Raw genomic sequence first — 23,051 nt, 5'->3', positions numbered from 1 at the left:
TCTCGTGCGCCAAACTAGTATGCGACCTGCGACTGGACAGTCGGCATACTTAATACACAGACTGAAGCTCACTAGGCACATGTTCGCAGCGAAAACTCACAATTCCCGTTGCCGCATTGGTATGTAACTTGGTATATAGCTAGCTAGGTTACGTGTGGTGATGCACGTTGTCTATTTTACAATGTAACAGTGACTATAGGATCATAGCAAGTAGGAAATTTTCGTACCCCGTATCTGCCTGAAGTATTGCAGTCAAGCGTAACGGGTTATAACATGGTCGCTATGCCAAGGCAGTGGCCCTTAGCATTAATTATAGGGGTGCAATTTTGATATTGCATTGACGATAAAAGTAGTTACGGCGTCACAAAGACATTGTGCATCACCACGCCGAACCAGGCAAACGATATGCCAAGTTACACACCAATGCGACAACGGGATCGTGAGTTATAGCTGCGAACGCGCAAACAAATGCATTCCCAATACTCCCAGAAGGAGGTATTCCTCCTTCCCGGAGTAAAAAACAAAAGGAATAGAATGTTTATAGGGGGACTTAATTTTTGTTCATCATTTTCCTAACCTTCTCCTTGCTGCCTAAAGCTATGGTCACACTAAACTCACGTCGTACCTGCGATGGGTTTTTTGCGTTTCGGCGCATGCGCGCCGGAACGCATTGTCCTGGCTTTTACCTTCAAGGAAGGAAGCTTGGTTCAAGCTTGGTTCAAGCTTCAATGGTTCAACACTGTGTCGCACACAATAAGACCTTATATGGCAATACGTTCCCAAATCCTTGTATAGCCGTTGCCTTATATGGCAAGAGAGCACGAAAAGGCAGGCAGGCTAGATTTGCATGTGACACAGGAGAGCGACCGCATGTAACTGCTACAACTGTTCGGAAATATCATTGCATTGTGGTTTCGGACTTTGATATCCTGAAAAATGACCATATTACATCTATTCCACAAGATTGCAGAAGAAAAAAAATGATTTCGTCAAGAAAACGACCAAAAATCGGCATAAATGATACCATATAGTGAGGTTATAGCATTACGTCCAGAATAACTAGTTACGTAACGCAGCTTGGCCGATCTGGCAACGCGAAGCACTTCGGACCCAGAAGATCCGGGTTCGTGTCCGTGCACGGATTTTTTTTTTCTTTTTAGATATTGAATATCAAAAATATATATTGATATTATATTAATCTATCAATATACATTTATGAATATCATTTTTTTTCATTAATAATAAAGAAATATTTTATATTTGTTATTTTTAAATATTCATTTAATATATACAAGGCCTTTGTCTTATGAACAGGACTTCATAGATTCCAAACCCGGCATTCGAATTTTTCTGTTCATTGTAATGGAAAATACCGTGCAGCGGCTCCTATGCGCGGTAAGATGATTCTTGCAAAACACTCGCCACTAAACTTCTATCCCCGATGTAAACAGAGGCTCTTGATGTTGTTTGCAAAACAGCGATTCTTTGTTACAGTAGCAAATGCTCCATTGTTCAGTATCGACTTCATTCAGACAACACGGACGTGGAAAGTGGCGCCCCTCGGCACAAAACTATGGGAATTTTCATGAATTTTAGCAAAATTACCCAGGAAAATAAGGAAGAAATGTTGTAAATTCGGAAACCAGAATAATACGGATGAGGTAGCTGTTGATTTGTTTGACATTTGGTAGTCATTTTAGATAGAACCTTAGCTGTTATGAACTTCTATTTCACTTAATTACCATAGTGCTGATGATTCAATGGTGCTTTTTCAAATTTTATGTTTTATTGCGTGCCATGTACATAATTACATTGATAGCTTTTATAATGAGCCTATTATACATTTTACAAATAAGTACAAGTTGTAGGCCAAGACCAGCTTTTTCAAAAGCACTTAAGTTAAGTGACGTAACTTCAAAATTGCTTTCCCCAATCTGCCTTTCTCTATTAAAACAGTACTCATTTCCCAAAATGACAATTTTTCTTATAGACTGAACAGCCCTTGAGTGACTTCCTCTGGCAGATTTTACTTCAAGTAAAGGGAAAAGACAATTCACACTCATAAACGTAGCCGAAACGCCAGCTTTTTTTAAAAGCTCTTGTTTCCATAATGACAGCGCCGAACGTCGTACGTTTGGGAAAAACCGGGTGCAGTAGTTAAAGGAGAATTCCACTCAGTAAGCGGGTATTTTTTTCTGATAAATTATGCTTTTCTAAAAACAAATACGCCCGAGTTTTGACTGAATTACCTCTTAGGACTTTTCGACAGTAATCCTTTTCAAATCCATGTAATCCCCCAAAGACCCGCTCTTTCTACTCTGCTGTATACGCATGCGCACTAGTCCAAACACGGAACAGACGACAAAACTGTCATGGCCGCCACAGACTCGGATGAGTTGGGCCCTAATGACATCAGGCCATTTGCCTTTAAGCCTGAACATGATTCAGGACAATTAGAGAATGGCGATTGGAAAGAAGACCCTGCCGGAGCCTCCGCTGGAGCTGGGACCGCCACAAAAGCAGAAGCGGCATAGGACGCCGGCCGCGGTGACCAGACGGAGGGTTCGCGGCTAGATCCTGGGGAGCTACACGAGGAATTCCATCCCCTCTGTCTCATGAGGTCTGCACTCAGACTGCACTTATACGGTGACATAACCTTGGAATACAAGAGTGCCATTGAGCAATAGGTAAATGTTGTTACTTTGTTTCTGTCCGTTTTATTTTGCATATCTACAACATCGACCTGTGTGTCAGGACTCATGATAAGCTCACGAAAACGTGAGGCGGACTTTGCGACGTTCTTACCTGGGGTGCTGGCTGCATAGTAGTCGTACCACTGTATAACCCGATATATTACGTACCGAGAAGTTTTAAATAAGCTTTCTTGATGCATCTTGTGTGAAGAAATGGACAGTAATTTTGTAATTACTTGCATTACTAAGGGTGAAAAGTCGGAAAATGTTACACAGTGTGGGAGGGGGGCTGTCAGTGCAATACCAAGATCTGAAAATTATCAGACTAAACAAAAATGGCCAGATATTGTCTACATATTCACATAGATGTGTAGTAAGGATAAGGAAAATATTGTGCACATATTCAAATAGATGTGTAGTAAGGATAAGGGAAATATTATTTGGATAAATAAATCATAAAAAAGACAACATTCTCGTCCTTCTGCAGAGTACTTGTATTAATCTTGATACAAGAAAAAAACATGTAACATTACAATTTACATGCATTTTTTGTTTCTCCCAGGATCTTACGATACTGACAATTCACATGCTGGGTTCACAAACGACGCCTAGGAAGAACAGTGTGCCGGGTGGTTCTATTCTGTGTGGTCAGCAGGATAAGGCAGGCCTATCCATCTGAAGATGGGACATACATAGGTTTTCTTGAGGCAGATAAGTAGGTCACTAGGTGAGCAGAAGAGCATGTAGGTTTAGATATCATGGCCAAAATTGTATTTACAGAATTAGGACATTTTGCTGCTAAGATGTTTCGCCATCACCTGTCCAGTTGGTCTATAAATCAGTTTGTATTCTTCTAACTCAATACTGGAAGTATTAGAATTAGGGTGAGGGTTTAGCTGGTAAGTCAAAGAACAAACTTGATAACAGTCTTACATGTACACAGGGGTTTCCAAACTTCTAACACTGCATAACAGGTGTGTTTCAACCAAATATAAAAAACTGTCTAGTACCTGTATGTATTCATTTTTATATATTCATGGTTTATAGTTGAATTTATATGGCAGGCCGAATGGAAACCTTAGCTATTGTCCAAGTATCATTATTTCTACATTCCTTTGAACTAGTTGTACAGCAAGAAAGACATATACATGTATATTACAAGGATATACAATTATATTTCTGAATAATTTTTAAAAATGGCTTGTGTTTACATTTGAGACAGCATTGTTGGACACACATAAACTTGTGGTGGTTGTAAAATGGAATATTTACTTCTGAGATATGTAGGCAGGACATTTATTAATAAAATGCTCCAATGGATATACAATTGGCAACTTGTCCACATCAATCTAATAAACATAACCTGTGACATATGACATCAGTATATTACTAAGTATCTACCAGGACCTATATTATGTAAACTACTGTTGACATGTTCATGTTACATGTTCAAGCATCAATATGTATAGTCTAGTATTTGCACATTTTATGTGTCTATAGCAGAGACAGCACCAGAATTTTCAAAACATTTCAAAACATAAACTACATATACATGTAGTTTAGTCATGTAAGGCATGTATGCTGAAAAAAATCAGTACAAAAATGAGGAAAAAAATTAAATTGACTACAGAATGATTGAGCATATAAAGGGGCTGGCTTATGGTCTTCAAAACTTGTTTGGTACTGCGCAATAGCTGCCTGTTTGTCTGGCCTGGGAATGTGGGCAATGTTAGGGGGGTAAGTCTGGCTTTGGGAGCACCTGGTCCCCCCAGTACTCATTGGACTCCCGGTGCCTGTGCACGACAGCCTCCAACAGCATTCTTCTGAAAGTGTAGTCCTTCTCGTAGATGTTCTTCACCACATCATCCCTTTGCCTTTTGCTGTAGCCCAGAAGCCACTTTAGATCACCTGCAGAGAGAATGTATTCTGAAGTCAACTACATCTTTGTGATTCGTAGAGTTAATTCATTGATACAGAGGTGCCAAAATAATGCTAAGCCGGCAATTTTCCTTCACATTAAAAAGAATAATCATGAAGATGTACGATTGTACACTACTTGTATTATACAGCTTGACATTTTGTCCAAAAACAAAGAAGATTATTATATTACTTGTTTAGTTAGCCATAGAATTTCAAAGTCACTCTAAGAAAAGGTTTATAATTCATTGTTTACTATTCTATGCTATGCATACAAAAAAATTTCTGTACACTTACATCTTTAGGTTACTGGTTAGGTGCACCGGTACCAGTGCAGTAATTATCCAAACAATGAATGTCAGGCCCTGCTAGTATCATACACTTTTTTCCCCTCTTTTTTACCATAAGAAGTAATCTTACCAACGACACACAATATGACAGCCGAGCCCTGGATAAAATTCAATGTTGTCATTGCAAGAAGTAAGTGTCCATAGATGAGAACAAGCTAGAGATGTTACATCATTTTCTACATTATATGAATTATACTAAAAAAAACACTACCTTTTGTCTTGGGCGTTTCCCTGGGCTTTTCCTTGGATTTTCTTTCCTTGGCGTCCTTACCATTTCTATCAAAAAAACAAAATGACAGTAATGTATTTACTGAAAATATACGCATCAATCATGAAATCATTAAGACAGACATTCTGCGTCATATAGATATAGATAGATACATAGTTTATGTAATCAGAGTACAAATGGAAGTCATATGTTGACCTGAAATAAGCCAGATCAAATGAATCATGGCGGTGTCTGTTAGTGTGGCCAACCTCAGACACAATTTCTCACAAACTCTATAACTATAAGCTTGAAAGCTTATAGAGTTTGCGAGAAATTGTGTCAAGCTATATGATTGTTAAAACAATCATAAAGCTTGACTATCATATATCCTGGAATGTACACAAAAATTTTGAAATCTAATACAGAGATTCGGGTACTTGAGAAGTTAAGTAAGGAGTTGAATTTAGACCAGACCAAATGTCAATAACAAAAAAAATGGAGTCCATGACAAATCAGCACGTCTGCTTGCATAGCCCATTTCTGGCCCTAATTTCTCGCTAACGGTTGATGTGCCTAGCTAACGGAAGCAGTCGAGTGACTATCATATATCCAGGAATGTACAGAAAAAGTTTGAAGTCGCTAAGGTCTTGGAATCCAGAGATCTTGGCACTTTAGTGTGGAGTTGAATGTAGGTCACCATTATGTAAACATCTAGGCAAAATGGCGTCGATTAGAAATGAGCCATCTTCTGGCCCGAATTTCTCGCCATCGGTTGACTCTATAAGCTAACGAAAGCAGTCGAATGACTATCATATATTCAGGAATGTACGCAAAAAGTTTGAAGTCGCTCACATCTTGGAATACGGATATTTTGACACTTTAGAGTGGAGTTGAATGTAGGTCACCATTATGGCAGGCGAAATGGCGTCGATGATAACTGAACCATCTTCTTGCCCAAATTTCTCGCTACCGGTTGTGCCGATAAGCTAACCAAAAATAGCCGAGTGACTATCACATATTCAGGAATGTACACACAAAGTCTGAAGTCGCTGGTGTTTGGGAGGACAGAGATCTGGGCACTATAGTGAGGAGCTTTTTGTAGGTCCCATACCCAGGCAAAATGGCGGCGATGATAACTGAGCCATCTTCTGGCCCGAATTTCTCGCTAACGGTTAATCTCATAGGCTAACGAAAATAGCCGAGTGACTATCATATATTCAGGAATGTACACACAAATTCTGAAGTCGCTGGTGTTATGGAGGACAGAGATTTTGGCACTATAGTGAGGAGCCTTTTGTAGGTCCCATACCCAGGTAAAATGGCGTCCATGATAACTGAGCCATCTTCTGGCCCGAATTTCTAGCTAACAGTTCATTTGATACGCTAACAAAAACAGCCGAGTGACTATCATATATTCAGGAATGTACACAACAAGTTTGAAGTGCATCGGCTCTTGGAATACAGAGTTTTTGGCATTCTTAAAAATACCTTTTTGCTATCTAAAATGGCTACTTGTATGCGTGTAGAAAATACTACAGAAGGACAACAACAACAACAACAACATAAAATCGAAAAGCGCTGGCCAGGCAGTTCTGATAACGATTGTGCACACACATTTGGTCTACTCAAAAATGTATTCCTGAACTTCATAGCATCGTCATCTATACCAGTACCAACCTGTTTTCTCATCGGGGTCCATGCTAGCATGCCCTCCCTCCATGTTGGCAAGCCCTCCCCTCGGTACCGCACCGCGCATTGAATTCTGGGATTGTTGGATGGATCCTTCGGGGGTTTCATGCCTTGATCACTATCATGTAGCGCCTTGCGTTCAGGCTCCCACTCATGGTAAATTTTACAAGACAAACTAGATCCAAGGATAACAATTCATTCTCAGAGGAATGACAATTCCCGCTTACAGAGTGGAATACTCCTTTAAAGCCCCGGTCACACTAAACTCAAGTCGTACCTACGATGCACGTACGATGCATTTCCCGTACAACGCAGGTACATCGCAGGTAAATCGCAGGTAAATCGTAGGTAAAATCAGCTATTGCAGAGCGTCGGGTGATGTTCAAAATTTTCCAGCGTCGTGCGATTTGTCACGTGTCGCTCATCTCATATGTGTGCACGTTTCATCTGACCTTTGCAAGATGGTGATGCCACCAGAAAGAATCAGGCTGGTGTGGCTGCAGATACAGCTAAATAGAGTACAGGGAAGGCAAGCTGTAATTTTGGCAGCCCTCATCAGGGTTCTGCAAGAAAGACAGAATGCGAGAAGGCGACGGAGGTGCATGGTGGGTGAGGCCGTGGATCCAGCGGCGGACCTTACCTGGCCAATGCGACACACTTTTGATTGAGTTGGCTCGAGAGTGTGGTGGGGACTACTACAGAAACCAAAAGTAGTCGAGCGCATAGTAAGCGCTGCTATATGTTTGCATAATCTCATGGAGAGAAAGGTCACCCAGGCTTACAAAACAGAGACTTGGATGAAGAGGGGCCAGAGAGGCAAGTTGTCCCCGGGGCATGGAGGCAGGCCGGGATGTTGGATGAGATGCGAAATGTGCGGGGGGGGGGGCGTGGTGATGTGGCAAACACAGAGGTAAAACAGCTAACAGTCTATCTGAAACAGTATTACAATAGCCCTGTGGGTTATAGGCCGATTTGCATGTATAGATATGTGCGGTGAGGATGGCTTCAGTTGTTTTAAGTTTATGACAACAGAGACGCATAAGCATAAAGATATGTCTTCTAGTAACTTTATTTTTCACCCCTTAATATCAAGATATGTTAATGAAATAATCTTTACAAATCACCCTTTCATCCGGGGCAAAGTGGCTTGGACAAAATAACGTTTTGTTGCATCGCATCCTTATTCTTTTAATGTATTAGAACGCCTCCTTATTCAGCTTTGTTTTCGAATGTATAACAAACGTTACAGTAATTTGCCTTAAACAACCAATCAGATTCAGAAGCAAAGAAATAAAACGAAGGTGAAACGAAGACATTCCAACTGATCATGGAGCACAACTTTTCTTTATGGTTTGATACATATCTTTAGTGGGATGTACTGATATATGGATTTCTCTGAATGTGAAGTGTATGTGACAGCAATAAACTGCAAAATGGAAGTTTCAGTCTTTTTTGTACCTTTCTTTCGTTAAGAGATACAAGATGACATGTTTACAACATAAAACAATCGTTGATATCAATGAAAAACTCAGTTCTAGTCGTCCTGCTGGTTGTGCTGCTGTTCCTGGGCGTCTGCCAGCTTCAGATAGCCGTGACACCAGAGTATAGTTCTCATCACAGAAGTCACGCCATAAGTCCTTGGGTAGGTTCTTCAGGGAATGAGGTCTGATCTGATTATGAACCCACGTGTGTATAGCCATGAAACAATCGTATGCATCACCTGTGCGCGATACTCGATCTGACACGTGGAAAATCATAGCCTTGAAAGCAGGCTCTTCAGCGGGCGCGCTGTACACCAGTTGCCACTGTGCTCTGGTGGCTGCACTTTTCAACAACATCGACAATATCAGGGAAAACTGAAACCATCAGAACACGGTCGAAATGTATACATTTTTTCATCTCATTGGTATAAAAAGAAGGCCGTAGTGAAGTCTGTATTGGGGGTAATAGAAATCGTACGGCGACAGAAGCAACATTTTGAACATGTTCAAAATCATCTTTAGCTGTATTTTCCGGCGTAGGACGCTCGCCGATGGCTACTTTTACGTGCGATTTACCTGCGATTTACCTGCGATTGACCTAGGTACACTAAAAAAAACCATCGTACGATGTACCTACGTTATATGTGACCACCACTTTGCAGAGCACAGTGGCAACTGGTGTACAGCGCCCGCTGAAGAGCCTGCTTTCAAGGCTATGATTTTCCACGTGTCAGATCGAGTATCGCGCACAGGTGATGCATACGATTGTTTCATGGCTTTACACACGTGGGTTCATAATCAGATCAGACCTCATTCCCTGAAGAACCTACCCAAGGACTTATGGCGTGACTTCTGTGATGAGAACTATACTCTGGTGTCACGGCTATCTGAAGCTGGCAGACGCCCGGGAACAGCAGCACAACCAGCAGGACGACTAGAACTGAGTTTTTCATTGATATCAACGATTGTTTTATGTTGTAAACATGTCATCTTGTATCTCTTAACGAAAGAAAGGTACAAAAAAGACTGAAACTTCCATTTTGCAGTTTATTGCTGTCACATACACTTCACATTCAGAGAAATCCATATATCAGTACATCCCACTAAAGATATGTATCAAACCATAAAGAAAAGTTGTGCTCCATGATCAGTTGGAATGTCTTCGTTTCACCTTCGTTTTATTTCTTTGCTTCTGAATCTGATTGGTTGTTTAAGGCAAATTACTGTAACGTTTGTTATACATTCGAAAACAAAGCTGAATAAGGAGGCGTTCTAATACATTAAAAGAATAAGGATGCGATGCAACAAAACGTTATTTTGTCCAAGCCACTTTGCCCCGGATGAAAGGGTGATTTGTAAAGATTATTTCATTAACATATCTTGATATTAAGGGGTGAAAAATAAAGTTACTAGAAGACATATCTTTATGCTTATGCGTCTCTGTTGTCATAAACTTAAAACAACTGAAGCCATCCTCACCGCACATATCTATACATGCAAATCGGCCTATAACCCACAGGGCTATTGTAATACTGTTTCAGATAGACTGTTAGCTGTTTTACCTCTGTGTTTGCCACATCACCACGCCCCCCCCCCCCCCCCGCACATTTCGCATCTCATCCAACATCCCGGCCTGCCTCCATGCCCCGGGGACAACTTGCCTCTCTGGCCCCTCTTCATCCAAGTCTCTGTTTTGTAAGCCTGGGTGACCTTTCTCTCCATGAGATTATGCAAACATATAGCAGCGCTTACTATGCGCTCGACTACTTTTGGTTTCTGTAGTAGTCCCCACCACACTCTCGAGCCAACTCAATCAAAAGTGTGTCGCATTGGCCAGGTAAGGTCCGCCGCTGGATCCACGGCCTCACCCACCATGCACCTCCGTCGCCTTCTCGCATTCTGTCTTTCTTGCAGAACCCTGATGAGGGCTGCCAAAATTACAGCTTGCCTTCCCTGTACTCTATTTAGCTGTATCTGCAGCCACACCAGCCTGATTCTTTCTGGTGGCATCACCATCTTGCAAAGGTCAGATGAAACGTGCACACATATGAGATGAGCGACACGTGACAAATCGCACGACGCTGGAAAATTTTGAACATCACCCGACGCTCTGCGATAGCTGATTTTACCTACGATTTACCTGCGATTTACCTGCGATGTACCTGCGTTGTACGGGAAATGCATCGTACGTGCATCGTAGGTACGACTTGAGTTTAGTGTGACCGGGGCTTAACTATGTAACCAATAAGTAATTGGGTGCCAAAAGCCTACTTCAGCATCTTATATACTAGGCGACATCAAGAGAGAAATAGATCATCCCTGCGGACCAATGGCTGTGCATGATAAATAGTCACTTACATTTTGATGTGTTTTGAAAAAATGGAAGATAAAGAAATAATGAGAAACGAACATATGAATCCATGTCCACATACCCACGTTGGGGTGTGTCCCTGTGGTGTAGTGATCTGCGCTTCTGTCTCTCACCACATCTGGTTCAAATTACTTTGACCAAAAGGACTGGGGTTCAAGCCCCACGTAGGACACCTCTGGACAAGAGGCGCATTGAGTCATACCAAAGACTTTATAAAAATGGTACATACTTCTGAAACAGTATGGAAGTTAAACACACTTCCTGCCAGTGGACTAGCCCCTGCTACAGTGATTGCACCACAGTGTGGCCCAGGGCTATGAAACGGAGATGGGCACCGCGCTATACATCAATAAACATACCCACGTTGTCGCGCGCCTCGGGTTCCTGCCAGCGCACGTGCGGGAACTGCCGGGAGCTGTTCACCGCGAAGGACTCAGGGCAGCTCACAAACTCCGGGTGCTCGGCGTCTGGAATAATGCATGAATGAAGACCTTTATTGCACATTTTGCCCCACTGGGTAACAACAGGACAAAGTACAGGTCACAACAGGACAAAACATGATTGACAAAATAAAACTTTAATTAGATAAATTCAACTTCTCCTCGCGTGTCAGTTATTGTAGAGTTAAAAGAACAGATATATTTATCGATTTTTCTACAGTATTTAAGTGTATGAAATAGGGAAATAGGTTTTGTACAAGCCTACTACAGGTTATTTCTCTCTTTGTTATACAACCTACATTCAATCACAAAATTGCATTTCTCCTCCATTCTATTCAAATCTAAAACACATGTTCCTTTCTACAGCGAAACAAAACCACCGCGAAAGTAAATGAATTTGTAATAGCTTTGACCTACCTGTAACCACCACAGCTGTCTCGCACTCCACTCTGTCTCCTCCAGCCGTGAAGCCGTAAAACAACACGGCAGTCTCCCCCACGGTGAAGTTGTTCGGTCCTAGTGTCAAGTTCCCGTCAACATAGACCTGGTGGAATAGTGGCCTTGTGGTTAATATTTCCTTGTTTATTCAGGATATACATTAGTAACATACATCGTAGTTAGTATTTTTCCAGGAGTCCTATAGTTAAACTATACAGTCAAACGTGGTCTAATGACCGCGTCCGAAAGACGACCATCGGCTCAAGACGACCGATTTCGGTCGGTCCCGATTTTTTCCCCATAGACACAAGACGACCAATGTCAAAAGACGACCACTTGTCTTCTGTGACCGCGACCGCCCCCAATCTGGACCACAAGCGACCAAAATGTTACCGAAGACTATATAAAAATGCCTTGAGCCGGTTAACTAGTTATGCGGACAGACAACAAACAAACAAACAAACAAACCTGTTCTAGGTTGGTGAGGGGCGCGGTGAGGTTGGCGGCGGCGTAGTCTCTCCCATCGACGGTCGGGACGTGTAGTCTGTGAGGGCACTGCATCCAAGGGTCTTCATCTTATAGGTTTACCAAATAAAGTTGAAGAAGGAGTAAAGATAAGTCAAGCAACGCGCCCATACTTTTTTTATCTCAGAAAATATAATGCCTCCAATAAAAGTTCCACTTTCTTTTGACCGCCTGGCCTACCTGGAATGCATGTGGGTAGTTCGAGATTATTCCAGATCACGGTCCCGTTTCCTCATGGGGGCAAACCAGCATTAGCTCCTATATTAAAACAATAGGAGCTATTGTCCCCTTTTACTCCAACCTTGTCTTGAGTTGTCTAATTCGCTTTCTATTGGACTATCTAAAAATTTGTCTTCTCCTTATTTGCATATCAATTCATAGTTCGTGGTTATAAACCTGCTGTTCAACTGATCTTGCTCACAGTCACTGACGAAAAGTAGTGGATGCTACTTGAAACGTCTGACCGTTTCCAAAATCATATCCAGTTGTTTGAGTAATTGCTTTTTGGCGTATCTTATTACCTGGATGTCTAATCTTCATCGACGCATTACATACACACACACATACATACACACAAACGCTACCCTCTGCATAACCTTCTCGGCGAAGGTAATAAGACAAAGGGTTGATACCAGCAACAATGGCTCTATTCTATACCGTCTAGCTCTAGTATTCACAGTTAAACATTACAGATTAAGTTATGTGTAAAATACACTTATGTCAAACAAGTACAGGGGCTGTGTTCAGCGTTTTCCACGGTACATTCGGATCGTGATCTTAAATATGTCCTCGTATATTATTGTCGATATCGATTATTTACAAAGGTATCCACGTTTTGTTTTTATTAGTGGACCACGACATCTCTTTGAATCCGAATTACAAAACAAACAGTGAATTGGAGATGCATTTAAAAATACTTATTCAAAGTTTCTTATTTCGACTAACCAAAAATGTGACTGTTACATGGGTGCAGTGCATGGCCGTTTGCCAGTGTGAATTTTCATACGCTTCTTTAGACTGAACTGTCTGTCTGTCGAAGTCCTCACACTCTTACGATTTCTCATCCGTGTGAGTACGCATGTGTCTCTTCAGATTACCTGGTAGACTGAAGTGTTTATTGCAGTTCTCACACTGGTAAGGTTTCTCACCGGTGTGAGTCCTCATATGATCCTTCAGAGTACCCAGCTGACTGAATTGTTTGCCGCACTCCTCACATCCGTAAGGTTTCTCCCCGGTGTGAGTCCGCATGTGGGTCTTCAGAAGACCTGATCGACTAAATCGTTTATTACATTTCTCACACAGGTACGGTTTCTCACCAGTGTGAGTCCTCATATGGTCCTTCAGAGTACCCAGCTGACAGAACTGTTTGCCGCACTCCTCACATCCGTAGGGTTTCTCTGTCGTGTGAATTCTCATGTGTGCTTTACAATGACCAAGCTGGCTGAACTGTTTGCCACACTCCCTACACCCGTAAGGTTTCTCCCCAGTATGCGTTAGCATGTGGGTTTTCAGATTACATGATACGCTAAAATGTTTATTACATTTCTCACACTGGTACGGTCTCTCACCAGTGTGAATTCGCATGTGTACCTTAAAATGACTTAGCTGACTGAACCGTTCGCCACACTCCCCACATCCGTATGGTTTCTCACCAGTGTGTATCCTCATATGTCCCTTCAGATGGCCCAGAAGACTGAACTGTTTGCCGCACTCCTCACATTCAAAAGGTTTCTCCCCGGTGTGAGTACGCATGTGTCTAACCAGCTCACTCGGTCTTCTGAACTGCTTGTTGCATTCCTCACATCTGTGTCGTTTCTTCTTAGTTTCAATTCCCAATTGCGGATTGTTAGACTCCTCGTGCGGTCTGTCAGACTGCATCTGTATCACCATACTGTCGGTCGCAGTGTTGAAGATGGAACCTTCTCCTAGTCCCTCTGCATTCCAAGCTGAGGGCTGGTTGTTTTGCATGACGGCTGTGTTAAAAAAATGCATCGTTAGCAATCACCAAGATGATATTGTAACTTCTTTCTTATGCAATTACTATGATTTTTGAGGTTATAACACCTAACGGTAAAACCGGTTTAGTCTTATGTCGTTGATTGCGAAATGTACGACAAATTACACATTACACGCCGGCAATAATTTGCATAAGAAGAGATCAGAGAGAACCTGAGAAAGACAATGTACTTGTAAAAACTTACGGGTCTGTGAAGCAAACATAGAAAATGGCCATACGCATGGAAAACTGCGTAAGGCGTTGTTTTGTTTTTTTAACCTAAAGATGATATTGATTTACATAACGTTTGAGCTATATGTATATAACTGTGGGCGAAGATGCCGTTACAAAGAAACAAACAAAAGGCCAGGTTCAGATAGCAGGACAGAAAAGTTGAGACAACGATCCACAGGGCTCTATTTCCGGGCGGGCGTAACGGATCAGGACTAAGGCGAATATGCTCGATAAGAATAAAAAACGTTCGGCTCTAGCTATTAAAATACTGAACATTCCTACTGACTGTACCTTAACCTCTAACATTCCTCAAGAACATAGCACGGACAGTAAATGCGATTCGTAAGTCATCCAAATTATGAGACTAAAGATTCCCACATGCAGCCAACCTATGTGGAGGGAGACATTTTACCAGTGTGTTAGGTTTTGTTTGTTTTTTTCAGCTGAAGATTATCTTGAACTACATGACGTCAGGGCGAGCACGTTAAAGATCCCACAACATTTATCAAGGAGAGTTAGATTTGCCCCTTTCTGCGCCGGCAAAATTATATCTTTTTTGGACTCGATATCTATTCGAACTTCTCATCATTGGGCGAGGAAGCCCCCCCCCCCCCCGTGTACCTCAAAGATCTTGCTAGCCTGGAGTACAGTCTTGGTCCGTCCCCAAAGTCGCTACTTCGCCAACAACAACTGCGTTGGGACCAAAGCTAACTAGGCTGGACTCTAGGCTAAGATCTTGCTACAGAAGCAGAAATGATACTAGCTACATAAGGTACTACAAGTAAAACAATGCCAACTGTACTCACCGAAATGTAACGCTCCAAACAAGAGACTGCAGGATATCTCAACGGCAACACCAACTCGGTCTTTCTGGTCGGAAATGACGTCAGAGTCACAGTGGGCAAGTATTTATGCAGCTTATGATAAGTGCTAAAACCGGTTCGGTAGGCTTACGCTTGATAATAGAACAAAACAAAATACGATGCTGAATACCCGATGATTTGTATAGAGAGAGATCAGACAACGTAGGTAAGAGAGGAAAGCTTGTTAAAAGAGAAAGACGGAAACTAGAAGGTCTGGTTAGAGATGGCATAGAGATGTTTCTTATCGACATGTATTGCTCATTGTATTTAGAGATGTACGAGTCGAACAGAAAGGTGCATACTCCAAATCACATTTTATAAAACGATGTACAAACCGATTGCTAGGCGTCACCCTTTCCCCTCCATTATCTGCTTGAATTTTAGGACGTTTCTCTGGAGCGGAGACAGAGCCCTCTTTTAAGACTTGTGGTGATAAATGTATATTTCAATAAAGTTATCTCTTCGGCCTAGCATAGATATTTTCCAAATTTATTTCTTTTAAAGTTGAAGAAATAAGAATAATTTGTAAATGTTCTCCCACTGATTTCGTCTGTGAAAGCAAACGGTGAGGTTTTTTTTATTGTCCTCAAAGTTTGAGGGTTCCTACCTAATAGAAAAAAACAACAACATTACGCGTGTAAGTCACAGTCGTTCGTGATTTATTGCTAATATACTAATATGCTACCATGGAAGGTACTAGAATGCTAGGTACTAGGTGCTTATATTGCTAATATACTACCATGGATGAAAAGGCCACAGTCTTATTGTAACAAAGCTGATCTGAAACTGATAACAAATTAACAATACAGCAAGTTAGTCTCTTAAAAGACATATCTTGACATCATCTAATGTCTTTAGTAAATTCGTCAAATTGTCAAGTGCGACAACTTTATCAACTACCTGGTAGACTAAAGCGTTTACTGCATTTCTCACACTGGTGAGGTTTCTCACCAGTGTGTGTCTTCATGTGGTACTTCAGATGACCCAGCTGACTAAACTGTTTCCCGCACTCCACACACCGGTACGGTTTCTCACCCGTGTGTATCTTCAGGTGGTTGTTCAGATTACCCAACTGACTGAATTGTTTGCCACACTCCCCACATCCGTAAGGTTTCTCACCAGTGTGAGTCCGCATGTGCCTCTTCAGAGGACCTGATAGACTGAAGCGTTTATTGCATTTCTCACACTGGTGCGGTTTCTCACCAGTGTGTGTCCTCATATGTTCCTTCAGATGACTCCGATGACGGAATTTTTTTCCGCACTCCTCACATTGATAAGGTTTCTCCCCAGTGTGTGTTTTGATATGTTGTCTCAGATCATCCAGTCGACAGAACTTTTTGCCACACTCCTCACATCCAAAAGGTTTCTCCCCGGTGTGAGTCCGCATGTGTCTAACCAGCTCACTCGGTGTGCGGAACTGCTTGTTGCACTCCTCACATCCGTGTCGTTTCTTCTTCGTATCAATTTCCAATTGTGGATTGTAAGACTCCTCGTGCGGTCTGTCAGACTGCATCTGTATCGCCATGCTGTTGGTCGCCGTGTTGAAGATGGAACCTCCTCCTAGTCCCTCCGCATTTCCAGCTGAGTGCCGGTTGCTTGCCATGACAGCTGTGTGAAAAAATGGACCGTAAGTCATAATATAATCAATCACAATTCAACTGAAAGCATGAAATGAAATCGAATGCATTAAAAATGCCACAATGTCAAAATACTCCCTGCTACAAACGGGAGCGACGCTTTACCAGTAAAAGTCAAACAAACATGGAAATGTTCGATCTTGCGTTACATGACACTGCAACTGTGAAGGTATCGTAAATTTCAATAAACGAACAAAATTGACGATACAGATAGCAGGACAGCAAGGTAAAACTTGTGCAGACAACCATCCACAAGACTCTATTTTTCATACTAGTACACGTGGCTGAGGTACGTTAAAGATCTCACTACAATTATCAATTATGGTTTTCCCGATTCGCCATGGCCAAATCATACTCGTTCTTGACTCAGTACACACACGGACTTCACATGGTTCAACGTACATTTTCATCTCGTCGATCTCATTGTAATTGTTCAATCAATCCTTTGCTTAACCTTCTATTCTTTGGTTTTTCATTTATATCCTGCATGTCTGGGTGCATTTTTTGTGTTATTGACTTGAATTGTTATATATGCTTGTCGTTATTTGCATCGTTATTATTTATCGAATTGTTTCCTTGCTTACTTAGTTGGTAATTTTTCTGTGTTAAGTTAGGTAATTGTTTCTTTATATATAATAATTTAGTTCTTGTTTTTTTGTTATTGTTATTATTAGTTGTTGATTTGTTATTTGTTACGATATTAAGTTGTCATTTTTTCTCTATATCTTAATTTACCATTGTAATTTATTCTGTTTGAAAAATGGGGATGGGATATTATAGACCACATTGGTCTCTACCTTCCCCGCCACTATGTGTATTGATCTGTCATATGTATGTAAAATTCTTTTACCTGTGCGAAATAAAAAAACAAAGACAAAAGATTGTTGACGTTTGCTTGACCTTTCTACATCACCATACGTGAAAATACCGTTACCGAACGCGTTATATGATTGAGCATGCGACGCCTTTGAAAACATATCGTTTTGCTCGGTTTTCTCTCGGAAAAGAAAAAAATCTCTACGAATAGGTCACAATTGTTTGTGTCTTTTATTTATTAGAAATGACACAGTATGACAAATGGCGAAGACCTAAAACAATGATGTTAATCTAAAGCTAAAATATAACAGGTTATTTGACAAATTCAATAGTATTAATGATATGAACTTGCGTACGAGTCTTACATGATAACAGCATTAGTATAATAGACATAGGGTTGATGCCAGCAAGAATAGTACTATTCTATACCAACTTTATTGATTGTATCTCACCGGGGTAATTCCGGATGAATAATGATGATGATGATACCCTCTAGTTCAAGTAAACACAGTTAAACACTACAGATTAAGATAGGTCTTACTACTAGCAGACTAATGCAAAACAAGCAAACGAGCTATAGACTCAACGTTTTCCACTGTACATGTACATTAGGATCGTGATCTCTAAGATAACATTGCATATGATGAATGTTAATATCCCTTATTTACAGAGGTATCTATGGTAGAAGAGAACACTTCCTACGTTTTATGCCGTTTCTTATATCATTGAACGACGACATCTATTTGAATCTAAAACAAACAGTGCAGGTGCAGCGTCCCTGTATCTAAAAGCGCTTCTTCTTATTCTTTCGACTACCCCGGGACTTCACACTTCCTTTGACGTTAACTATCACACCGGTGTGCACGGCTGTCTGCTAGAGTGTGTCTTCATGTGCTTTTTCAGATTACTCAACGAGTTGACCCGTCTACCGCATTGCCCACACCGGTAAGGTTTCTCCCCAGTGTGAGTCAATATATGTCCCTGTAGAGTACCCAGCTGACTGAACTGTTTGCCGCACTCCCCACACCCGTAAGGTTTCTCCCCGGTGTGAGTCCGCATGTGGGTCTTTAGAAGACCTGAGAGACTGAAGCGTTTGTTGCATTCCTCACACTGGTACGGTTTCTCACCGGTATGTGTCTTCATGTGACTCTTCAGATTACTCAACTGACCGAACTGTTTACCACACTCATCACATCCGTAAGGTTTCTCTCCCGTGTGAGTTCGCATGTGAATCTTAAAATGACTCAGCTGGCTGAAGTCTTTGCCACACTCCCCACATCCGTAAGGTTTCTCTCCAGTGTGAGTTAGCATGTGAGTCTTCAGACCACCAAGGCGACAGAACCGTTTGCCGCACTCCCCACACAGGTACGGTTTCTCACCAGTGTGTATCCTCACATGTCCCCTAAGATGGCTCAGATGACTGAACTTTTTTCCGCACTCCTCGCATCCGAAAGGTTTCTCCCCGGTGTGAGTTCGGATATGTCTAACCAGATCACTCAATTTTCTGAACTGCTTGTTGCACTCCTCACATCTGTGTTGTTTCTTCTTCTTATCTCCCGTTGATTGTCTGTTAGACCCCTTGTGCGGTCTGTCAGGATGTATCTGTGTCTCCATGCTGTTGGTCTCCTTTTTGTTTTCCCCTAGTTCGTCCGCATTCTCATCTGAGTGTCGATTGGTTTCAGCTCTATTATCCATGATGGCTGTTAAAAAGATAAGTTACATCGTAAGTCAAAAGTCAGCAATAACAATTCACCTGAATTGTTTTCAATAAACTGCACAAAGGTTCTTTTTCTTGATGTCTAATCTTCATCAACGTAGTGCACATGTTTAGCTGAAACAACCGTAGTATTGGCCACTAACTCGGGTAGATGTATTTCTTATGTCAACACTCCAATAATTAATGTAATCAGGGACATTATGTGGTGTCATTGAAGTAATAGATTATAAGATACACGTAACGGTAAAATTGGTTTAGACGGCCGTCGTTGATCGTGCACACTTTACATACCAGCAACAATTTTGCATAAGAAGAGATCAAAGAGAAACGGGGAAAGACGCTACACATAAAACAAACATGGCAATAAACACGAAATTGTATAAGATGTTAGGTTTTCTTTCACATTGAAATGGCATAACAATGAGTTACAGCTATAAGACATCAAAGTGCGGGCAAAATATGTAACAACAAAGAAAAAAGACAAATCTACGGTTTGAATAGCAGAACAGCAAAGCTAATCTTGTGCAGACAATAATCCACAGGGCTCTACTATTTCCGAGCTGGCATAACGGGACAGGCCTAAAGCGAGACTGAACAACACGTTTAACTCTATCATAATACTGAATATTCCAACTGTCTGTACTCTACAACGTGTGTGTTTCCGCCTTTAATACGGTGTAAACTTAACGGTACGTCTTCATCGAATGTTGTTTCCCACAGCCAAGATACTAGTATGTATGGAGACTTTCTGCCATGTATATCGGTTCTTTGGGGATATACATTAGCAGTTCATTATGCTTTGTTGGACATAGATTTTAACAGTTTGTAGGTTTTCAAAACGCGTCGAGACAACCGAGATGATAAAACTTCCTTATTGATATTCAAATTATCAAAGCGTTCCGGCAAAGTGACCTGCAGAGTTTCACAATTTCCTATTTCATCTTAGACGAAATGTTTGGCAGTTAAACATGTTTTATTCCTCATATAGATTCTAAAAAGTTCCTGTTCTGTTTGTTGATCTATGTCAGTTTTGGGGCTCGGTGCCGAGTTGTCCTGAGCTAGGGGCCGAGTTGTCCGGAATGGCTAGGGGCCGAGTTGTCCTAGGGGCCGAGTTGTCCTGATAACGTGGGGATATACATTAGTCATAGTCCGTGGTTAAGGACGCCGTGTCAGGCACCACGAGACGAGCACGTTAAATATCTCACCACACTTGCCAATGATTAACCTCCGCCAGCGAGAGTTTGTATAAACACAGGCTATTGTCAATGAGAAATTTTCCCTGATTGTCCTGGACTAATCATATTCGTTTTTGATTCAGTACGCACTCTGGCCTCACATGGTTGAGCAAAAAGCTAGTCATGTTTTTTTATTGAGAAACACAAATTCGTATCATTACAGTCGTAGCCCGAATGCTAAATTGGTGTGATATTACAATGATTGACTGTTGGCAATAGAACAAAGCGAACTATGGCATAGGAATATTTAAAATAAGCGCAATAAAAAGATATATACAAACTAGTTTTAAGAACACGATGCTAGCGACACCTTGTCAAAACCTAAAGGGAGTCTTCGCATTCAGACGAGTGGCGTGTTAAGTACACGCACCATGTGCGGGATTGCACTAGTTCTATAGCGTTCTGTTCTACACTTTGGCATGTCCAGATTGTTCGCAGAGCGGGTCTGACGGCGACTAATGTTCGCTCTTGTAGGCGGTAGGAGGTGCCTATATTGCTCAGACACCATGAGAGATTTAGCAAAAAGATGCTTAGTAGTAACTCTCCTTCTATACCTCCAAGATCTTGCTAAAGAGAAATAAATGATAAGTTGCTGTCCAATTTGCCACTTGGTAACTATTAAAGGTACTAGAGATAAAACAATATTAACTGTACTCACCAAAATGAAACACGTCAAACCAACAGACTGCAGGATATCTCAGCGGCAAAACCAACTCGGTCTTTGGAGCCAGAAATGACGACAGAGTCACTTGGTTGAGTGTTTTATGCACCTTATGATTGGTGGTAAAACCGGTTTAGTAGGTTTACACTTGATGCTGGCACAAAACGAAGTACAATGCTATATACGCGATGATTTGCAAGGAAAGATATCAAACAACATGCATTAGGTACAAGAGGAAAGCTTGTTGAATAAATACGAAACCTAGACAGGACAGTAGGTATAAGAAAATGATTTTAAAAAACATTTCTTGTCAACATGTATTGCTCGTTGACCTAGAGCATAGTAGAAAAAAGCTTGGTACAATGTAAAGAAACAAACGAAACTAGAAGGTATTGTAAACATGAGGAAATCAAAATATCTCTTATCGACGTGTATTTCTCATTGTATTTACAGATGTATTGACAGTTTATACTTCTCATCAGGTTTCATTAACCGATGTTCAAACCAGTCAGTTAAACGTTGCCCTTTCCCTCCATTATCTGCTTACTAGTAAGATTAGGAGGTTTCTCTGAAGAGATGAGATATAGCCCTCCCCCAAGGCAGCGTTTGCTGTTTTATTATCCTCAAAGTTTGAGGGTTTCTCCCTCACGACAAAAAAAATAGTCTCGCCCCTGAGGCACTGCCAAAAAGTGCAATACTGGACAGGTGTAGATCTAGGCCTCTATACATGTACTACTAGGCCTAGTACTAGTGCAAAAACATGCGAAAGGTAATGAGATTAAGCCAGATCCACACGAAGAAAGCACTTAAAAATCCTCTTGGCTATTCTTTTAGCTGTTAGAAGAAGGCAATGTGTGCTCGAAAAGTCAAGAATAGTATACAGTTGCATGTTAATTTTGTTGTTGTTGTGCATGCCCCCCTCCCACCCCCGGTAGCCCACCAAAAAGAGAAGTCCGAAAAACAGCAAAAAATCCATTCAAATCAAACTTTTAGCTGTACATTCACACGCGAAATGCTTAACATATGTTACCTGCAATACCTACTTTGATGTGGACGTGCAGAATAAACTCCAAATCCCTGAAAACCTCTGAGTTTAGAACTTCTGAACGCAGGCTTTTCAGGAGTCTAACTGCCAGTGTCCCCTCGGATAAGGATCAAAGGTCAAAAATATGGTCTCGTGTCCAGGATAGTGTGCTTGTTGGTGTGTTATCTGTTATACCCTAATGTATAATAGGGGTAAGGGATGTCAGTGTATTGCTATGCTCAAAAATGTTAGCGTAGCATCTATAGACTCTGTTACAATACAAGAATAACAACGTTGGTAACTTCAGGACACAAGATTGAGCTCTGGGTACGAGAGCAGTCCCTGAATGATAACCCCTGACCTTTCCCCTGGTAAGTCGAGGTCTAGACAATAAAGATGTATTGAACCTGCAAGACGTACAATTTTCGCGAGTTGTGCATGAGTACTTTCCTCAGGGTTATAGGTGTCACAGCTATTACCTTCGCCGAGAAGGTTATGTTTTCGTCAGCGTTTGTGTGTCGTGTTTTGTGTATCTGTTAACAGTATAACTGGAGACTGATTAGGGGTGGGTATCGGTACAAAAATTTCAGGTCCGGTCCAGGTCCAACCGGCTTGGTCCAAGTTAGCCTGGAATCCAAACCTATTATAGCTCATTTACGGAGAGGAGACTTGGGAGCTATAGGCTTGGATTCCAGGCTACTGGTCCAGGTCAAAAGGGTACCTGATTTGGAGAGCCAGACACATTAGTAGCAGGTC

General features: G+C 41.4%; 2 protein-coding genes and 2 long non-coding RNA genes across 4 annotated transcripts in view; 1 reads left to right on the top strand and 3 right to left on the bottom strand.

Annotated features, from left to right (window-relative positions):
• LOC136443102 (sushi, von Willebrand factor type A, EGF and pentraxin domain-containing protein 1-like) overlaps positions 1-23,051 on the bottom strand; it is a 38,259-nt gene that overhangs the window by 3,241 nt on the left and 11,967 nt on the right. The window lies entirely within an intron of this gene.
• LOC136443124 (uncharacterized) lies at positions 2,156-4,020 on the top strand. Its single transcript, XR_010757080.1, has 2 exons — positions 2,156-2,687; positions 3,256-4,020. It is a non-coding gene; the product is annotated as an uncharacterized lncRNA (long non-coding RNA).
• LOC136443123 (uncharacterized) lies at positions 3,170-7,107 on the bottom strand. Its single transcript, XR_010757079.1, has 3 exons — positions 6,846-7,107; positions 5,172-5,236; positions 3,170-4,601 (listed from the first exon to the last, which is right to left on the bottom strand). It is a non-coding gene; the product is annotated as an uncharacterized lncRNA (long non-coding RNA).
• Positions 12,730-22,447, bottom strand: LOC136443752 (zinc finger protein 91-like). The gene is made up of 6 exons (XM_066441112.1): positions 22,315-22,447; positions 21,269-21,380; positions 18,510-19,358; positions 16,101-16,813; positions 15,149-15,248; positions 12,730-14,085 (listed from the first exon to the last, which is right to left on the bottom strand). Exons 3-6 carry the CDS (start codon positions 19,351-19,353, stop codon positions 13,163-13,165), a joined length of 2,580 nt encoding a protein of 859 aa, XP_066297209.1. The 5' UTR covers positions 19,354-19,358; positions 21,269-21,380; positions 22,315-22,447; the 3' UTR covers positions 12,730-13,162.

This window comes from Branchiostoma lanceolatum, chromosome 10 (genome assembly GCF_035083965.1).
Source record: "Branchiostoma lanceolatum isolate klBraLanc5 chromosome 10, klBraLanc5.hap2, whole genome shotgun sequence".
Lineage (NCBI taxonomy): Eukaryota > Metazoa > Chordata > Leptocardii > Amphioxiformes > Branchiostomatidae > Branchiostoma > Branchiostoma lanceolatum.
Note: the sequence above shows the minus strand (reverse complement) of the source record. Positions and strands in the feature narration are given on the sequence as shown.

Coding starts and splice junctions, on each gene's coding strand:
- LOC136443752 (XM_066441112.1), bottom strand. CDS start 19,353: ATGGATAATAGAGCTGAAACCAATCGACACTCAGATGAGAATGCGGAC. Junction 16,814..18,509: donor ACAGCCGTGCACACCGGTGT/GATAGTTAACGT, acceptor TTTTTCACACAG/CTGTCATGGCAAGCAACCGG. Junction 14,086..15,148: donor GTTTGGAGCGTTACATTTCG/GTGAGTACAGTT, acceptor TTTTTAACACAG/CCGTCATGCAAAACAACCAG.